Consider the following 19,809-nt stretch of genomic DNA (forward strand, 5'->3'; position numbering starts at 1 on the left):
TGACTGGAATCAAACCCGGGACCCTTCAGTCTGTAGGCCAACGTTCTATCCACTGAGCCACACTGGTTAGGGCAGCACTTACTTTTTATATTATAATGATGTTTCTGTTTCTCTGTCTCCTTGTAGACTAGGAGAGTAGGGACTTGGACTTTTTCATGTTTTTAATCCCAGGGCATATTACTAATGCCTGCAGCTGGTAGGTGCTTAGTAAATATTTGATACTTGAATAAAGAAAATGTCTCAATTCATTAATCTTCCAATTTCATCACAGTCCACAGATTTCACAATGCACACTAATCCCCCTGCTCTCCATGAAACTCATCAAAAGGAGACACAATCCTCAGTTGGTTTCACAGAGCCAAAGAGCAAGAGGAAACTTGACTTCAAGAGCAGAAGCTCTGAACTCCTCATGGAGCTGTTATCCAAGACAGTGTCATATAAGGAGAACCAGCACATGCTGCTGGAAGAGGGATTTTAAGTGCCTGAACAGAAAGAGCATGTTGTGAATACTCGAATGTTCCAGATGGACTGGGATGTCCTGATAAATACACATTCGGTTTATCCTACTCAATTCAATAAGGTTTTCAGGATCACATGTCTCATGACAATCCAACCCAAATCCTGCTAAGCAACTGGGTTTCTTCCTAGGGCTCTGAGTCATGCTCAGGATGAGGTTGGGCCCCTGGGTCCCAGGAGTTTAGCAGATATAAGTAATAATGACTAAAAAATAAAGGAGATTGATTTATGAAAAAAAAGGAAGTTTAGAACCTAAAACCCCTGCATAGGCTCGGAGACAGGTCAGGGCTGCAGAACAAAGGACAGAGAAGAAACTTATCCTCCACCAATGGGAGGAGCGGGAGGGCAAGGATGTGCCAAGAAAGTTCATGGAGAGAAATAAGGACAAAAGCATGACAACTGAGAAGAGGAATGTGGCCTTTTTCCCACGTGCAGGGATAGGAAACACAAAATCATGTCCTTGATAAGGCAACCAGGAAGACTCCTTCAAAAGCTCAGCTCCACAGTACCCTGGGAGGATCAGAGATGTTTGAAAGAAGGGACATTTGTCAACCAAACTTGAGGTATGTGTCTTCTGTCCTGCTTATCGCCACAACTTCACAAGAACCCAGTCCTTGGCTAACATTTAACTTTTCCCTGGGATCTTTCAGAAATAAAAAGAGAATTCCTGAGAATGAGGTGGGGACACAGGCTGCCTGTGACACTAATCTCCTTGGAACAATGGCTGCAGGCCTTGAGTGACCTTTCACCTGAAGTTAGGCCACCACAGCATGTGACCAAAGGAAAGAGGGTACTCTCAGTCTCCTGGTACCACAGGACAGCTTCCCTCTCGGCAGCTGAAACCTGAGCCTCCATCCAGAGAGGAAAGGTCAGTGAGTGAAGGCAACATTTGCCAGGTGCTTGCCAATCTCTGCCCTGCTCAGGCTTCCTGTCTCGGCACGTCTGCTATCCAGCATCCCTTTCTGTTGCTGACGGCTATGTTTTCTCTCTTCTCAGCCAGATCCTGAATTCTGTATATACAGTGACCTTAGGGAAGCCATATGGAGAATGGAATCAGTGGCCACTGCAGCTTACAATGTGAGAGTTTTCATCCATCCATCCACCTATCCATCCATCATCCTTCCATCTATCCAGCTAGTTAGCCAGCTATGCATCCATCCATCCATGCCGTTGTCATCTATAAAGGGTCTACACATGCTAGGCACATTAATAAGTGGGGGAGTTATAAATATGACTCAAGTCCCTGACCTTAGGAAGATGACATCATAAGAGGGGAGATGGGTGAACTAAAAGAGGATCCAAGACAATGTGGTAATGGGAGAGCTCTTCGGGAAAGCCAGGGGTGTCATGAGGAGTCCCTAACTCAGCCCAGGGGAATCAGAGATGCTTCCTCTGTGAGGGAGAGACCCAAGCAGCAGGGAGAATTTTATAATTTTGGCCCAGCTGGACAAGATAATAACAAGGCATAAAACTCTGGTTCTTATTCATTGTAATCTGACTGCGGGGGCAGTTGCTGCTTCTCTAAGGTCCCCATGGAGACCCAGGCTTATTTGTATTTCTTGGGCTTTTTCTTCTTGGTTTCCTGGCTTTAAAAAAATAAAGGTGAAAAGACTACCAAGAAGATGCTTAAGCCAGCGGTTGGTTTTAATCAGCCCAGTTTGAAAAGACTAATCTCAAGGTGACAGGAGGGATTAAAAAAAAAAATGAGTCAGGCAAGAGTAGCCCCAGTAATCTCATGCCCTGCCCAGTGCCCAGGGCCTCTCTCTCCACTGCCAAGTAGGAGAGGTGGGCTCTGCGTTTCCTGCCTGTTTCCTGCAGAGAAGGCATCTCTGGCCCCATCTCAGCTCTGAGCCTCAGCCTCTGATCCCTGGGGAGTCCCAGAAGCCTCTAATTTACTTCTTCCCTCTGACAATAACATCGGAACTCATGGGGGCAGGCAGAAGAATGGCATCCCAGAAATGTCAGCATCTTAATCCTGTGAATATGTTACCTTACACAATGTAAGAAATTCCGCAAATGTGACTAAATTAAGGATCTTCAGACAGGGAGATTATTTTGGATTATCTGCTGGGTCCAATGTAATTATCTCCCCCTCCCCTCCCCCCGGCAATGTATTTATGAGTCTTTTAAGAAGGAGGCAGGAGAGTCAGGGTCAGTAAAGGAGATATGATTACCAAAACAGAGATCAAGAAGGAGAAAGAAAGCTTTGAAGATGCCATCCTGCTGGCTTAGGAGATGGAAGAAGCGGCCATGAGCCAAAGAATGTAGGGGGCCTCTAAAAGCTGGAATAGGCAAGGAAACAATTCTCTGCGGAGCCTCCAGAAGGAATACAGCTTTGCTGACCTTGAATTTAGGACTTCTGGGCTCCAGAACTATAAGAATAAATCTGTGTAGTTTGAAGCCACTAAGTTTGTGGTCAGTTGTTCTAGCAGCAACAGGAAACTAATACAGAGCCAGACCCCCTACAGATAGACGAGGAAGCAGGATGACTACATACCCTTAAAGAGAAAAGCTTTTAAAGAGCAACCAGGCAGCATATACCAGGACCCCAAAGGAGTCCCTCTCTTGCCTTGCAAGACACCAAGGGGAGGGAACTGGTATTCATCTCTACAAGTGGGCAGTGAACGTGAGATCAGCAATGTGCTGATCTAGTTGGCAAATTTTCACACAACATGAGCATCCCAACTCTTCCACACCCTGCTCTTGTCCGTGGTAGCCATGGTCGTTGCTGACAGTGCCACTTGAGGCTCTGAGTCTGTTACCTGAAGATACTGGCCAGGTTGCTTTCTGGGCAGCAGGACATAAGATGTGGCAAAGAAGGAAGATTAAGATGAGAACTCCTCAGAAACCAAGGGAGTCATGTCCATTGCCCTCAGGGCTTTAGAAAATAACTGTTCACAGGCAGACTTGTTTCTCTGCCTCATGTCCTCTCCCCTGGGCCCTTGTCAATGTCCTTGTCACATGTTCCCTGGAACTCAGGGAACTCCATTTGGATTTCTTGGTCTTGCTGGCTTGCCCCTTTCTTAGGACTAGGCTGGAGGGAACTTAGAAAGCCTGTTTTCCTTTAGAATTTCTAAAACCAGGCCTCTCCTTGTCTTTTTTTATAAAAGAGAAAACAGGCAGTAGGAAGGGTGAAGACAGATGGTGAAGAAGAAAGAAGAGTGACATGAAAAACAATAGAAGAAAGGAAGGAAGGAAGGAGGGGGAAAGAGAGTAAGGAGAGGGACATATGAGGGGGAGGAGGGAGGGAGGGAGGGAGGGAGGGAGAGAGAGAGAGAGAGAGAGAGAGAGAGAGAGAGAGAGAGAGAGAGAGAGAGAGAGAGAGAGAGAGAGATCTTAAGGTGCAGAATAGAGAGAGAAGGGGCCAGGACAGGGGGGAAAAAAAAAAAGATGGAATGTACTAAGCAGGCAGCTACTGAAGAGGGAAGCTAGTGACACCGCTCTGTAGAACTCAGAACAGCCTGTTCCTGTCCATAACTTCAAAATCAGCACCTTTCTGGGAAGGCGCGCCTCAGCCCTCCCGAGGCAGCAAGTTTCACCTGGTTCTGTGCCTGGCAGAGTGCAGGCCTGCCTCACCTTTGGCTGTGGCGTGCACTTCTCTGCCTCCTGCCACGCTCTGGCCAGCCCCCCCTGACTCCCTCCCTCTGGACCTGGAGCAAAAGGGGCAGCTGGCGCCCCTCACAGCACCCCCCTTGCCCGCTGGAGCTGCGGTGGGCACCGGCCAGCGGAGAGGCCGGGAGGGGACGGGGTGTGGCTCCGCTCCGCTCGGTGATAGGCGGCGGCTCCCTGGCCGCCTCCCCTGCCCGCGGAAGGAACTGGGCACGTGTTTCTAATTGTGGAAAGGCAGCTCTGGGTTGGTTTGCCTGTTCCCAGATCCAGGAGGTAACTAGTGCCAAAAGGCACTGACTAATAGGCAAAGAAAACACGGAGCCCAAGGCTCAGATAAGGTGCCGGTTCTGCCCATGCAGGCCAGCCCGCACTCCTTCCTCACAAAGGCTGGAGGACAAACCCTGCCCTGCTCGCCTGGGGCCGAGACGTTTTCCTACGGGTGAGGAGCCGCCTTAGAAAGTCTCAAGTCTCTGAAAACAAACGTTAGTGTTACTGTACGCGTAAATCATTTGATTGGTGAAAGACAAAGCTATCAAAACAAAGCAACAGCAACTCCTTCCCTATAAACTAAGCTTTGCTCCCAGCTTCTGTTAGGTCCATAAATAGGCTTTGGAATAGACCTAGCCCATCACCCACACGGCAGTAACATCCCGCCCTGCTCATCCAGCCCCTTTCTTCTTGAAAATCGGATACCGGGCACCGGTTGAGAAGTCTCAGAAGCCCCTCTGAGGAGAGGAGTTGTGCTGAGCTTCTGGAAGGGCCTCTCTCCTCCAGTGACAAACAAGGCAGAGGAGGAGCGGTGCAGCGACACTATGAGCCTTTGGAGTCCCTGAATCACAGTTTTTCCTGGAGTTTTCAGCTATGCTTCTACTTCTACCCCTTTCTTTCAGGGATCTCCCTTCCCCTTCCTTTTTATCCCGATCCCTCCAATGGCAAGTGCCAGCTGCTGGCCCTGGAACTTTTGCTGAATCACCATCCAGTACTGAGTTCAGCCAAGAAGCCCAAACACCCTGCTCAGCATTTTCCAAGAGCAGAATAGTTCTCTCTCCAGCATGAGCTTAGCAAGGCTCCTGAGCTGAAGTGGAGGAGGAGAGAAAAATGGGACACTCGAAAAGCAGGGAGACAGACACAGTGCACCAGACCACCTTGGGGAGCCCCGTTTTAATCCTATTCATTACTGTCCCAGCCCAAGCCTGAAGATAATTCCTGTAATCTCACGCCCCAGTTCTCAGGGCTGGTGCCTCCCAGACTCGGAGCAAGGGGGATGGGAAGCATTCTGAAGGGGTCTGCACAGAGCTTGGGAGGGCCAGTCTGACTCTCATCCTCAGATAGTATCCACCAAAATCTGCAGGTGCGCAAGTCTCTTACATAAAATGATCTATAAACCTGGTCTATAAACCTGAACTCAGGCCACAAAATTCCCAAGACTGGACAGTGTGGATGAAAAAATGGATTCTGGGGAAAGTAACCTCACAGGGTGGTCTGGTCATAAATTCCTAACTGGGCAGGTCATGGTAAGAAGTCATGCCCCAGGCATGGAACTTCTTTAGTAAAAGGCTTATCTTTGCCTTAAGCAAACCCTGTCCTTGCCTTAAGCAAGCCCTGTCCACTGTTTCTGTGCATCTAGGTTAAGACACTTTTTAAATGTCCCCTTTCAGAGTCTTCCTTCTAATACCTGACCACACTTTTAGAACTCGGCTTCTAAAACCTGAGTACATACCTTAACTCTCCCGTAATCCAACCCATGCCTTGCTTTGTCCCAATTTCATGTAATCTTCCTTACATTCCCTCCTTAATCTTAAATGCATAAAAGACATAGCAAACTGTTATTCTCAGAAGCATTTATCTCTCTTCTGAGATCTTGCTTTCAGGTGCATCTTCTGCTTAACTCAAATAAATTTTAATAAGAATGCTCTACATGTTCTTATGTCAACACCAGTTATAGCCCAATTCCAAGGACAGCTTGTGCTCAAGCTTGTTAAACTCTCAAAACAAATCTCGCCCTCTCTTCTGTTCTCTAAAGCTCCTGGTACAACTAGGCTTCACTGCTGTGGGTCTTCTGGTTTTATGTTCTTGGGCATTTGATATGAATTTGGTGTGTCGCGTTAGCCCTTAAAAGTTTAGTTTATCAGACTCAGTTAATGGGTGAGTTCATACACTATAGGTGCTGGCTTCTCTTGGGGGAGCGGGAGGAGAAGAGTGATCTTTGAGAGTCAGCAACAAAAGGCCAGTGAGAATTTAAGCTTCTAAGCTGGTTTTAAAAAGGCAGCAAGTTGTTTTCATACTGGTGAAAGCTGGATGCCAGGAAAACTCCATTTCATGGCACCTCAGTCTCATTCTATTATTTTTCTAAGCAGGGGTGGACCCATTCTCAGGAATAAGCTCCTCGTTCCCCAATTTCCAGGACTTGAGCTCTGTACAGCCTTTGAACAGAAGAATTCCAGTTTGAGAGCAAAAACTGGAGACCAAAAGAGACACTATGGGAAGCCAGGAAAGAGGAGATGATCTGGATCAGAATTGAAGCATATTGAAACTAAAATGAAGCCCCCAGACTTCTCAGGTAGCCACTGGCTAAATCCTGATCTGAGAATAGATTGGATTTTGACTAATGGGCAGAAGTGTCCAACACCAATGGATTTCAAGGGAAGACCTCTTTGCAATTGCTTACTATGAGATAGAAACTAAAAGGCACTATGCCAATAGTTGTTCAACTATTGAATTACTCTTACAGAAATCTAAAATGAGGGCAACTGAGATATCTTCATTCCCAGGGCTACAGGCACAAGGAACACTCCAGAGGCCGAATAGGTCAGGGAGGAGGTGAAATAGCACTAAACGGGTCTTTACTCTGCCATTAGAGGCATGGAGTCCAAAAGCCTAGGAGATGTCTTCCTCAAGTATTAGCGATGAATCGTTAAGTATTAGAGAGTGAAGAGAAAGGGTAACAAAGACAAAGGAGCCAACTCAACCTAGTCGGAACCACACCAATGAGAAGACATTAAAATATGATCCTGTCCTGGCCAGTGTGCTCAGTGGTTAGAGTACCAGCCCAAGCACTGAAGGGAGGTAGATTCAATTCTCAGTCAAGGGCACATACCTGGGTTGCAGAATTGAACCTGGGTCCGAATTGAACCTTGGTTCAAAGGCCAATGCTCTGTCCACTGAGTCAGACTGGCTAGGCTTGACCCCAAGTCTTTTTTTTTTTTTTTTTAATATATTTTATTGATTTTTTACAGAGAGGAGGAGAGGGATAGAGAGCTAGAAACGTCGATGAGAGAGAAACATCGACCAGCTGCCTCTTGCACACCCCCCACCAGGGATGTGCCCGCAACCAATGTACATGCCCTTGACCGGAATCAAACCCGGGACCTTTCAGTCCGCAGACCGACGCTCTACCACTGAGCCAAACCGGTTTTGGCTTGAGCCCAAGTCTTGCCTGTGTCCTTCCCTCTACCTGGCTGTTCTATTTTATGCTCATCTGCAGCCTACCTATTTGCCTTTCAAGATTTAGCTCAACCTGGGAGTCTTCCCTAAGGATTCTCTCCCAACGTTTTTTGTTGTTAATCCCACCCAAGGATATTTTCCCATTGATGTTTTAGGATGAGTGGAAGGGAGGGGAAAAGACAGAAAGAAAAACATCAATGTGAGAGAGACATCGCCCACACATGCCCCAACCAAGGCCGGAGATCAAGCCTGCAACCCAGGTATGTGCCTTTGACCAGAATAAAACCTGAGACTCTTCAGTCCATGGGCCGATACTCTATTCACTGAGCAAAACTGGCTGGAGCTCTTTCCCAACTTTGAAGCAGCTTTTGTCATCACATTATATTGTAATTATTTGTACACCAATCTCTTCACTAGCCTTTAATTTCTCCCAAGACTGTATAAATAATGCCACAGCTTCACTCAGTGTAGGAATTCAATATGATAATTAAATGATAGATTTGCAGTTTCTTTTTTCTTCTAGAAAGTCCATTTACAAAGAAATTTTAATCTCATGCATTATAATAATAAAAATGAGATTTTAGTCAACTTGATTATTGTGTAAAAACCAAGAGATTTGAAAAACCAAGAGATTTATATTTTAAATGTTGGCAAGTTAGAAGATGTACAGAAAAAAATGGGGCTTAGGTATATGGGAATCGAATCTAGTTCCCTCTGTGTTTGTCTGGATTCATATACGTATACAAGGCTGATGAGACACCCTAAGAACCCTCTGGGGATGAGGGAAGGGCAAGAAGGCAGCACTGCGCCAGCATCTGAGGCAATATGTGTAGCGCTCAGGGATGAGAAGTTTGGGGCTCAAGAATATGAAGCCTCATAGGTAAATGAACGGAGATTAAGGGATTTAGATGCTAGGAAAGACTGTTGAATCCTCTGATGTCAGGGGGTGAATCTGTAAGAGGCATGCAAACCAACACACACAGTTTATCTATAACAATATCTTGCATCAAGCACCTGGAAACTTGCTTGGAGAGTTGCCTACCCTTTCTATAGAGGAATTGCAGAGCAACTCAGGGCTAACAGTAATGCATACAGTGAGTCCTTAAGAAGAAAACATCTGAAGTCCTGGAAAACCAATCTATTAGGAATCTCAGTAGAGAGATAGAAAACAAGATAAGAAGCATTTTTACCTGTGAAACCCATGAAAGGTACTCTGTTCTCCTCAGGGTGAGAAAGGAAAAGGAGCTTTGTTAGTATAAGGCATTAAGGGAGAAGAGGGCAACTTGAGCAAGAAGAAAACAAATTTACTTCTGGTACTGGACATGACTCCAGCTCCAAAAGAGAGAAAGGAAGCCAGGAAGCTGCCTGAGTGAAAGATGGTCTGGTCCCTAGGAGAGGGGGGACAAACAGATCCCAAAGGAAAACCCAGTATTAGGAAGTGAGAAGCTCAAATAGGGGGACCCCAGAACACCAGTGCTCCTCTGTGGCATTGGGACCACTTTGTTTATAACCAGGAACTCAGGTAATAATCAAAAGAGCTACTGATAAAAGATCAAACTGTAGAAATGACCAATCAATATGGATGTCTATATACCCAGATAGGTACATTGATAGATGAATTTTATTTAGAACTGTAAGGATACCTATCCATTGTTACCAGGACTACTGGACAGGGGAGGGGGTGAAGATAAGAGGAACATCTTTTCCCTAGAGCTGTGGTTGGCAAACTGCGGCTCAGGAGCCACATGAGGCTCTTTGGCCCCTTGATGTGGCTCTTCCACAAAATACCACGGCCTTGGCAAGTCTATTTTGAAAAAGTGGTGTTAGAAGAAGTTTAAATTTTAAAAATTTGGCTCTCACAGATACTAGTAAATTGCAGCACAATAATTAGGAGGTGGTCTGTTTTTAGTATTTATTACCTTTGTTTTTAATATAACTTAATTGTAATTTTATATAATTTAATTTTTCATAATGGCTGTGCTTAACAACCAGCTTGAAAAATTCCTGAAAATTTAGCAACTAGCCAGTGCGAGACAGCTCCCCGCACACCGCTGTCCCTCCCCCTGTTCCGATTGGCCCCCATGGGCCTCATGCCACCTGATGGCCACACCCTTTGTTAAATAGCTCCAGCTAGTCCTGGTCCACATGAACCAAGAGAACATTCTTCAGTGCTCAGCTTCTCCAAATAAGCAACGCCAACGACTTCATTCTGGTGGAGTGACTTAATGATCTGTTTCCTTCAATAAACTGTGATTTCTGAACTTGAAAAAAAAAATTGGCTCTCAAAAGAAATTTCAATTGTTGTACTGTTGATATTTGGCTCTGTTGACTAATGAGTTTGCCGACCACTGACCTAGAGAATATAGTTATTTACTTAAGAAATACTAAAAAGTAAAACAAAAGAAAAAGAAAAAAACTCAAACAAATTACAAAAGAAGGCACCAAAACCAAGTTTTAATACCTCCTGTTACCCCGCTCCCCTTTCTAACTTCTCTTATTAGTATGCTTGCTCTGGAGAAAGTAGAAAGGCTTTTCATTTAATTAAAATGTAAAATCCTTTTTTTTTTATTTACTGGCTGGTGGCTAGGAACATTCTGCTGACTCAGCAGTGAATAATCAGCTTTGACCTAAATCATAAAATAACTCAAAGTGGCAGCTGCAGTTGCATAAGCATGATACAAATCCGCAGTTCCTTCTTTCCCTCCCTCCCTCTCCTCTCCTCCCTGCCCCCTCCAGACTTGGAGCAGGCAAGCCAGTTACAGCAGGTTCTTTCTGCCTCTCCGCCCCCATCTGGTTCGTCTACCATAATTTTTCATCTGATCTATTTTAAAAACGCTCCATGGAACCAGATTTGACCTCATCTCCTCCTCGCACAGCAAACCCCAGCCAGGGGCTTTGCCACACCGGTTCTCCCTGCTGGGCTCCTGCCCTGTCCTCCAGCTCCCTCAGCCTGATGCCCTCCATTACACACCAGCATGCCAAAATGACACAGCAGAAAGCAGCGCTTCTTATAGCAGTACATTCAGACCACCCCCAAACTCTCTACTGCTTCCCTTAAGAATACAGCTGGACTGGGCCAATCTCTGCTCTGCTGCCAAGAAACACGGGGCCTGTTCTACACAACTGACTCGCCTGGCACCTGCTGAGAGGATGGGGTGAGGCTGTAGGATGGTGGGAGGGGTGCTGGGATAAAGATAGCAGCATTGAATAAAAGGTGGCATCCACCAAGCCTTTCTAACAGCCTGGTTCTAATTTATTTTACTGGGTACCTTAAGGGAGGGTTTGAGGGGTAGTAAAAGTGGGCTACAAAAAAAAAAGGAAGAAAGAAAAGAAAAAGTATTTGATGAACCAGAAAACAAAATCTTTGCACACAGACTCAAAGCATCTGGGAGTGTCTAGTGAGGACGAATGGGTGTGCGGCTATGTCCACATGTGTGCCCCTGTGGAGAGAGGAGTTGGGGAACTCCACATGGCTTTCACATCTGGATGTAAGGGGGCGGGGGAGGGACACAAGGTGAAGTGAGGAGCTGTTTTGCATTTCCCCCCAAGGAGGAATAAGGAGGAATAAGTTTGGGTTTAAGAACATTTTTCTGTTTATGCAGGTGGAAAATTATTTGAACACATATCTCGAGGACATTGGAAAATTTCTATCTCTGGAGGGCAAGATTGACCACTGTTAAGTTGGTCAGAATGTCTTTGCCATTCTACTTAGAAGGCGGAGGTCCGGCCAGATAAGCTTTCTTGAACCTTTGATGTCAGGAATCGGGAAGGGGAGGATCTTATAATTTTTGTCATTAGAGTTTCTAAATTCCTTCTAGTCTGGCTCTGGCCAGGGGAGGTGTGGGCTGTCAAAGGGACTGTGTACAACCTGTCTTTCTGGAATGGGGCTACAGGCAGGAGCAATTTTCATCTCTTGGGAGGGTTTGTACCCCTCTGGCCTGAGGGGATCTGCTAAGCTATCGCAGATCAGAAGATCTTTGTCTAAGATGTCACCTACCCCCCCGTGGGTTTGGGGAATGCAAAGGGAGCTGTAGCGTCCAGCTGCCCAGAGAACTACCCCCTGTGCCTGATTTCTCTCCTAAGGGACGGACTAAACAGCCTCAAGATTCTTGACTTCTAGTTGGAATGTAAGGGTGGTTCTTGTCTCAGACACTAGCAGCATCAGCAGAAAAAGGAAGCAGTGTCTGTGTGCACGAGACACTGAAATAGCAGTGGCCAGCACTCATGTGGTCCCCCTCCTAAGCCCCATTAGCCTGTCTGGTGGCAGAAATAGCAACTCTTCCTGTATTCCCACATCTTCTCCCCCTCCCCCACCTTCTCTATCTCTAGATCTAGCTAGCAAGCAACCACCAAGGGACTACCCTCACTGACCACCTCACAGACTAATGGTGGGGCTACAAGGTGCCCAAGTGTCTCATGCAGTCCTCACATCTACATCCTCCTGTGTAGGGTGAGACAGGTTACTTTGCCAAGCGCTCATAGCCGTTAGAAAGTGGTAGAGAGATGCAGTCTCCAGCAGCCTGGCTCGGAGATTTCTGATATCAGAGATTAAATGTTGAAATTCCTAGAAATATAAGTTGCAGAACTTCTCTAGAAAGCCTCTCTAACCTATTCCAGCTCACAGAAATATTTCCCCTTCTTTGAACTTTTCCTGTACTTGAATCCTAACCACAGAATCTGTCTATGTAACTTTTCTTCCCAGTAGGATATAAAATTTATCAAGGGACCAAAATTAATTTATTTTGCCCCAACTCACACATCTGAACTCTCCTTCCAAAGAGTTTTAAGATGTGAGTGGGCCCCGGCTGGCAGGGCTCAGTGGTTGAGCATTGACCTATGACCCAGGAAGTCACAGTTCATTCCCTATCAGGGCACATGCCCAGGTTGTGGGCTTGATCCCCAGTGTGGGAGTGTGCAGACGGCAGCCCAGCAGTGATTCTGTCTCATCAGTAATATTTTCTCTGTCATCATTAATATTTCTCTCTCTCTTTCTCCCTCTCCTTTCCTCTCTGAAATCAATTAAAAAAAACAAAAAGATATGAGCTGGCAGGTTGGGGTAGAGGTGGACAATGCTGGAAAAATCTTCCCACAATCAACAGAAGCCTCCAGGACACAATGTGTGTACTAGAAAGAGAAGAAATCAGGAGACCAGGGCTCTACTCAGGACCTGCCAGTTGGGTGAGTCACTTCCTTATCGGTACTAGGAAAATTCTAATACTGCCCAGCTTAGCTTCTGGACTTGTCATTTGCTTCTATCAGATCATATAAGTGAAAGTGCTTGGTATAAAGAGCCCTGCCAATGAAAATTACTATGCCTATAAGCAGCTACTTAAATATCTTCTTCTTTTTTTTAACATCAGGTAATTGTATGCAAAATTCATTAATCCAAAGCACACAAGTAGGAAATGGGAGGGGGAGAGTAATGGGGGCAGATAAAAAAGGGAAGAAAAGAAAGAGGGAGAGGAAGAAGCAAGTATGGAGACCACCGGAAGGCTAAAAGAGACCACCCTGAGAGCAGGGCCCAGATGGCACTTACATAGGCAGATGGCAGCCAGGAGTCGGAGACCATACTCTGGGGGAAAGCAGGTGGGGAAGAGTGGCTGTAGCACGTAGTTAGAGAAGGTGAGGGCGATGACAGCTTGGTTGGTGGGGTAAATCACCAGCACAGCAATCCATAGCCTCAGGAACCTGAAGGGAGAACAGGACAAGATTTGACCCAAGACAGCAATGGAGACCCCCACCCCCACCGAAGGCATGGCAGGTATTCAGAAGTCATCAGGGAAAGCCTGGGCATCATTAGGAGAGAGGCAGGTGGGCTAAAGAGATGCATTTCCCTTTTGTTTTCAAGATACTGAAGAGCCCAGTCTTCCTGCCCCCCTACTTCCCCCCTCCCCCCCCTGAAGTGGTACACCCAGCCCTCTGCAATGGCGAGCACAGTGGAAGCGGTGAGAGCCTCTCCTGCCTCCATGAAAGCGCTAAGCATGTCCAACTGACAGCTTAGGCCCGGCAATCAGTCGGACCTCCCTCAAGGGCTCCTGGACTATGAGAGGACATAGGCTGGGCTGAGGGGCTCCCTCCCCGCGCCCCCCCCCCCCACCTCGTGTATGAATTTCATGTACCGGGCCTCTAGTGGTTTAATGATGAGAAGTTAAGTTTTAACTAGTGCTAACACACATCTTGGCTTTACTTAACACTTCCCTCTTTTATTATCTCTTCTTTACCATTTTGGCCCCCAGCATCCAATGGTGGAAAATAAAATTTGCAACGTCAGAATTTTAAAAGCCAGGACATGCAACTGCCAGGGGAGGCACCGAGCAGGTGTTACAGGAGAAGTGTCCTCCACATCCTTGGGCTCATGAGGTGAGGGTTGAGTTCTTTGGTAGCAGGGATGCAGAAGCTGAGGAAATTCAAGATCAGAGCCTGGCTTGGAAGGAGGTCATTATCCTAGGTAATGTGAGAAGAGAGGATCTCTGTCTCTTAGGTGGGCACTCTCACTTGTGAAGATAAAAGAGCTTTGGTTTTTTTGTTTTGTTTTTTAAAAAAATATATATTTTTATTGATTTTTTACAGAGAGGAAGAGAGAGGGATAGAGAGTCAGAAACATCGATGAGAAAGAATGATCGATCGACTGCCTCTTGCACACCCCCTACTGGGGATGTGCCCGCAATCAAGGTTCATGCCCTTCACCGGAATCGAATCTGGGACCTTTCAGTCCTCAGGTCGATGCTCTATCCACTGAGCCAAACCGGTTTCGGCAAGAGCTTTGTTTTATGAAGTGGTTTTCCTTGAAATCTTCAATCAGAGTTATCATATTTGTTCTCACTCATAAACTCTTGTCCACTAAGATCAGCTGACTAAAACTAGAATCTGGTTCCTTTATCACTCTCAGGGGCATCAAGGGGACACAAGGCTTCACTAGCAAGCCTGAAGGCAAAAGGGGAACCCCATTTCCCAGCTCTCCTCAGCACATTGGAAACTCCTGGCCTTGGCTTCCTAGGCCATTTAGGTATCCACAGAGCCTCTTACCCAGCCAGTCCTCCAAAGATGTCCTTGACGTAGGAGTAGTCACCTCCAGATTTGGGGATGGTGACCCCGAGCTCAGCATAGCAAAGGGCTCCCACAGCTGTAATAAGACCCGTCACGATCCAGATGATAAGAGCGAGGCCCACGGAGCCCGCATTCTCCAGCACACCCTTTGGCGAGACGAAGATTCCAGAGCCAATGATGTTCCCTGCATGAGGCACCAAAGGTAACAGGGAGACAGGAGCATCAGCACAGGTGGCAGGACCAGCATTTGCAGGGTGACCTCATCTGGGAGCTGTTTCTAAATTACTGACTCTTGGGTCGTGGGAAACACCTTCAGGGAGATGTGCCTAGCAATAATTCTTCTTAGAAGCAGAGGAGGAGGAGACAACGGGCACTTAGAGACCAGGAACGTGGTCAGGTACTCTACATGTCTTTTTTGAGTCCTTAGGATAAACCTGTGGAGTCAGATATCATTTCTCCCATGTTACAGAGGAGGAAACAGAGTCTCAGGCTTACCAAGTGCATTGCCCAAGTGCACACAGCAACAAGTGCTAGTGCAGGTATTGAACTTCAGGACCCTCTCACTGGGCTGCACATGATCTACCCAAGGCTGAAAAAGGCAGGGCTGGAAAAGTGGGCTGTCTCAGAGACCAACTGTTAGTTAGCTTCAAACGTGAGACAAAGGACCTTGGGCCACATGTCTCAGTGGTTAGAGCTTAGATCGTGGGCCTGTGCACCAGAAGGTCTTGAGTTCGATTCCTGGTCAAGGGTACATATCTGGGTTTTAGGTTCATTCCCCGCCCCAGGTTGGGGCACGTGTGGGAGGCAACCAATTGATATACTTCTCTCACATTGATGTTTCTCTCTCTCCCCCTCCTCCCTCTTTCTCTCTGCTCCCCTTCCCTCTCCCTTTCACTTTCTTTAATTATAAATGGAAAAAAAATATCCTCACTCCTTGGGTGAGGATTAAAAAAGAGTGAGCCAAAGAGACAGAGTGTGGTCACATCCCATGACTGGGGTTTTTTCTAGACCCATGAGCATGGATAGCACTCCTGGAGGCTAGCCTCTACCCTAAACATGACAGCTCCACCCTTGGTGAGAAGTAGAAATAAACCCTATAAAAATAGTCCTAGTCATTTGGAAGTGGTTTATAGGCGTGCAATCAGTACAAAACCTCAGCACTATATTCTTCCAAAGGTCGTTCTCCTCCACTGTTTCATGTGACTCTCACAACATTATGAAATTCAGGAAGAGGAAGAAATTTTATTTATAAAGTGATTGGGATTTTGTTGTTTAAATATTTTTTAAATTTATTGATTTGAGGGGGGGGGGGAGAGAGAAAGAGAGAAAGATTGGTTTGTTGTTCTACTTACTTATGTATTCATTGGTTGCTTCTTATATGTGCCCTGACTGGGGATTGAACCTGAAATTTTGGTTTATTGGAAAGATGCTCTAACCAACTGAGTTACCTGCCCAGGATCTAGGTATTTCTCTATTTTTACAAACTAGAAACTAAGAGGGGTTAAATGGCTTTCTCCAAATTCCACAGATACTGACAAGTAAAACTGGATGTAGAAGTCAGTCTCCTGGTGCTTAACCTAGCACTTTTTCCATTATTCCACTTCTGTTTCCATCCCCAAGAGGGTGGGCTTCTTCAGAGAGGTGAGACCAGCAGTAAGGACTGAATGTGTGTATTGGACAGAGGAGGGGTAGGAGTGTGGAGGAAGCAACTACATGCTCCTTCCTAAACTTTCTTTTGTCTACTTCTTACGATTTAAGATTGAACTGATGCTTTGAAAGCTACCTTCGAACCCCAACCCAGCTGCACCACTAAAGGCCTGAAGGAGGAAGCAGAAGCTAAGTTGATCCAGGTAGAAATGCAGAGTAAATATGAGGCCAGTTTGGATCTGACAGTGTTCTGAGGACATCTCAGATTCCCACCATACCCCTCTAGTGATGTGGAACTAGTACTTAGCTGAACCAGATGCAGAGTAGAGAATTGTATGCTCAGCTTTCAAAAGCAGTCTTTCAGACCTTAGCCATAACTCAATCTCAATCGAGTCCTGAATCTCACTTCTGAACCAAAATTCAATTTTTAATCCCAGGTCATACATCCAGTTATTTCAGCCAAGGGAAAGAGAAGAGAATATTTACATTCTAAAAACAATAGTGTTAGTGTCCTATTCCCCTAGTGTGCAAAATAAGCTGCCCCTTTACAAATGAAAAAATTGCAGCATGAAATGAGTAATGGTGGTGTTGGGGAGGGGAGGGAGTTAGGTATCTAAACAGCCCACATTTGTGTGTTTTTTTTTTTAATTTTTTTTTTATTTTTTTAAATCAATCTTTATTGTTCATATTATTACAAAGGTTCCTCATTTCTTCCTCCCTCCACCAGGTTCCCACCCCACCCTCTGCCCCCTCCCCATCCCCCATTGTCCTCATCCATAGGTGCACAGTTTATGTTCAGTCTCACATTTGTGTTTTGCATGAATGTTGGGTTAATGGAGACTAAAAGGCCCTAGTATCCCGGGAGTCAAGACTCGGTCACCCTGTCAAGTGACCCATCAAATGCAGAATTAAATATGCTGCTGGGTACTGAGAACAAGCGCTGAAAGATGATAGTAAATTCCTTGCTTAGCAGGTATTTATCAGAAGAGTGATCTGTAGGTCATTTCAAAGCCAGCCAAGAAGAGAACAATACAATTAGGGTTAAAAAACTAGCTCAAGAGCTTGAAAAAAGCAATCATTACAAGAGAAAAATCAGGTTTGACTTTGGTCTTGAAAATGCTGAAAGGGAGGTTAGGGAACAACGAGGAGTTTCCCAGAGCCAGGGCTGTTGCAAGGAAGAAGTGGGAATGGATGTTATTGAAAAGAGCCCATCTTCTCAAGAATAAAGAATGTTAATGTTCCCCTAAGGATTCTTGGAAAACAAATTTTGCTATGGGAATCAGAAGCACCTCTGTTCTCTGGTTTGCACTGACATTTCTAGAGTGTGTGCTCCTTCCCTCGTCCCCTGTGGAGGGCGCCGCTGGAAGGTGGGATGTGCAACACCAACAGCCCATTGCAGGGGTGACCTCTGCTTGCCTCCTCTTATAGTATGTTGGGTAACAAACGTCTTTCCATGGAGTTGCTGGAATGATGGTGAGAGTTGCAATAGGTTAGCATTGAGACAAGAATCTTCATTTTATACAAATTGGTTTCTCTCCTCTCTCCAACAATATTAATTTGACCAAATTAAAATTACAATGATAAATGCTTAACATTTTTTAAAAATGTATTCTAAGGAGCCGAAACCAGTTTGGCTCAGTGGATAGAGCGTCTGCCTGTGGACTGAAGGGTCCCGGGTTCGATTCCGGTCAAGGGCATGTACCTTGGCTGCAGGCACATCCCCGGTAGGGGGTGTGCAGGAGGCAGCTGGTCGATATTTCTCTCTCATTGACGTTTCTAGCTCTCTATCACTCTTCCTTCCTCTCTGTAAAAATCAATAAAATATATATTTTAAAAACTTATTCTAAGGAACAGGAAGGAAAAGAATGCCTCTCCCAGATTCTATGAAGCCGCTACCTACAAAATCAGAGTCAGTTAACATTCCCTCCACATTAGTGGCCTCTGGAGCTTCTGCAAGGGGAGTAATGTCATTCACAGCACAGCTATGGTCTGGAGCTGGAAGAATATTCACATGACTTTTACTCAAGAGTAATGCCTACTATATCAATTTTTAGTGTAATTAATTAATACTTATCTCCCCACTAGACCGTAAGCTCAATGAGAAAAGGAACTATATTGCTTCCTCTCACCTGTGAAGTGTCACTTAGTAGACACTCCATAAATATTTACCAAATGAAAGATGTCTGACATCAATCTAGAACTTATCTGCACAGAGCAATTTAATATGCCTGTCTTTGGAACCTCCAAATCTCATGAAATATGTCAAGTGTATATTGCAGGCAAATGAGTAAAGCAACACAGTTATTTCACTGCTGAGCAGAATAGACTGGCTGTTACTACTATCTCCAATTTGTAGGTGAAGAAAGTAGGGCAACTATATTCCCATTTTCCAAGTGGGGAAAATGAGGAAGATATTATTACCCCTATTTTATGGATGAAGAAATAGACTCAGGTCTATTTGCCTACATTATAGAGTGAGTAACAACTGGATTAGAACCTAAATCTGTTCCAGCTTCAAGCTTTTTCCTGAAAATAGTTTTGCATGCTCCACTCAATAGGCAATGAGAATGATTCACAGGAAATGCGTATTTAAAAAATGGAACACATGCTCTAGCCAGTTTGGCTCAGTGGACAGAGAATCAACCTGCAGACTGAAAGATCCTGGGTTCAATTCTGGTCAAGGGCACATACCTCAGTTGCTAGCTAGATTCCTGGTTCTGGTCATGGAGTGTGTGAGAAGCAACCAATTGATGCATCTCTGTCACACCAATATTTCTTTCTGTCTCTCCCCCTCCCTTCCAGTCTCTCTAAAAATCAATGGAAAAATATCCTAGGGTTAGAATTAAAAACAAAACCCCCCAAAATTGGAATACAGATCTGATTCCTTTCTTCTGTTGCAATACCACCTTTAGTGGTGATTTACAAAACATTCACATCAATTACCTTACTTGACTCTCATAACTATTTTCTTAGGTGCATAGGTCAGGTACTTATTATCCTTATCTTCCTTTTTAAAGACTGAGGTTCAGAGCGGTGAGGAGACTTGATCTAACTCACATACTGCATATGTAGCAAAGCCTGGGTGAGAGGCCAAGGCCTTGGACTCCTGGCCCAGGATCTCAACTATCCCATGCTGCCTCTCCTATAGAAATTGCACAACACACACTTTAGCTGCAGGGCTTTTAAGCTTGGACACTGTCTAAAGGAGATTTTTCTGGAGTGGCTTTGAAAAAGGAAAACTGGGAAAGGGCTTCTACCTAGACTCTCAAACTTGCTTGATGAAAGGTGGGAAGAAAGTTTAATAAGATGGGATTTTTTTCTCTCCATTGTTTTACTCTTAGACTCAGCGTCTATAAACCATTCAAGAATGAGATGGCCACCCGTTTGATATAGCCAAGGTATTGGAGATCAGGTTTTAACTCCCCCTTTCATCCACCCCAATTAATAAAATTAATCATCTCATCACACAGATCTTTAATGAGAAATGAGTCCTAGGATGCCTAGACAATGAGGCCCATTTTGGCTTGTTCTGGGGGGAAAAACCCA

At 45.4% G+C, this 19,809-nt stretch overlaps 1 protein-coding gene across 3 annotated transcripts in view; it reads right to left on the bottom strand.

Moving 5' to 3' along the window:
* SLC7A8 (solute carrier family 7 member 8) overlaps positions 1 to 19,809 on the bottom strand; it is a 49,300-nt gene that overhangs the window by 17,541 nt on the left and 11,950 nt on the right. For all 3 annotated transcript variants that reach the window (XM_084886078.1, XM_084886077.1, XM_084886079.1), the window contains 2 exons: positions 14,596 to 14,800; positions 13,106 to 13,257 (listed from right to left, as the gene is read on the bottom strand). In XM_084886078.1, the coding sequence (XP_084742204.1) occupies positions 13,106 to 13,257; positions 14,596 to 14,800 (357 nt within the window). The remainder of the gene's footprint in view (positions 1 to 13,105; positions 13,258 to 14,595; positions 14,801 to 19,809) is intronic.

The sequence above is a fragment of the Pipistrellus hanaki genome (assembly GCF_964339955.1).
Source record: "Pipistrellus hanaki genome assembly, chromosome: 1".
Taxonomy (NCBI): domain Eukaryota; kingdom Metazoa; phylum Chordata; class Mammalia; order Chiroptera; family Vespertilionidae; genus Pipistrellus; species Pipistrellus hanaki.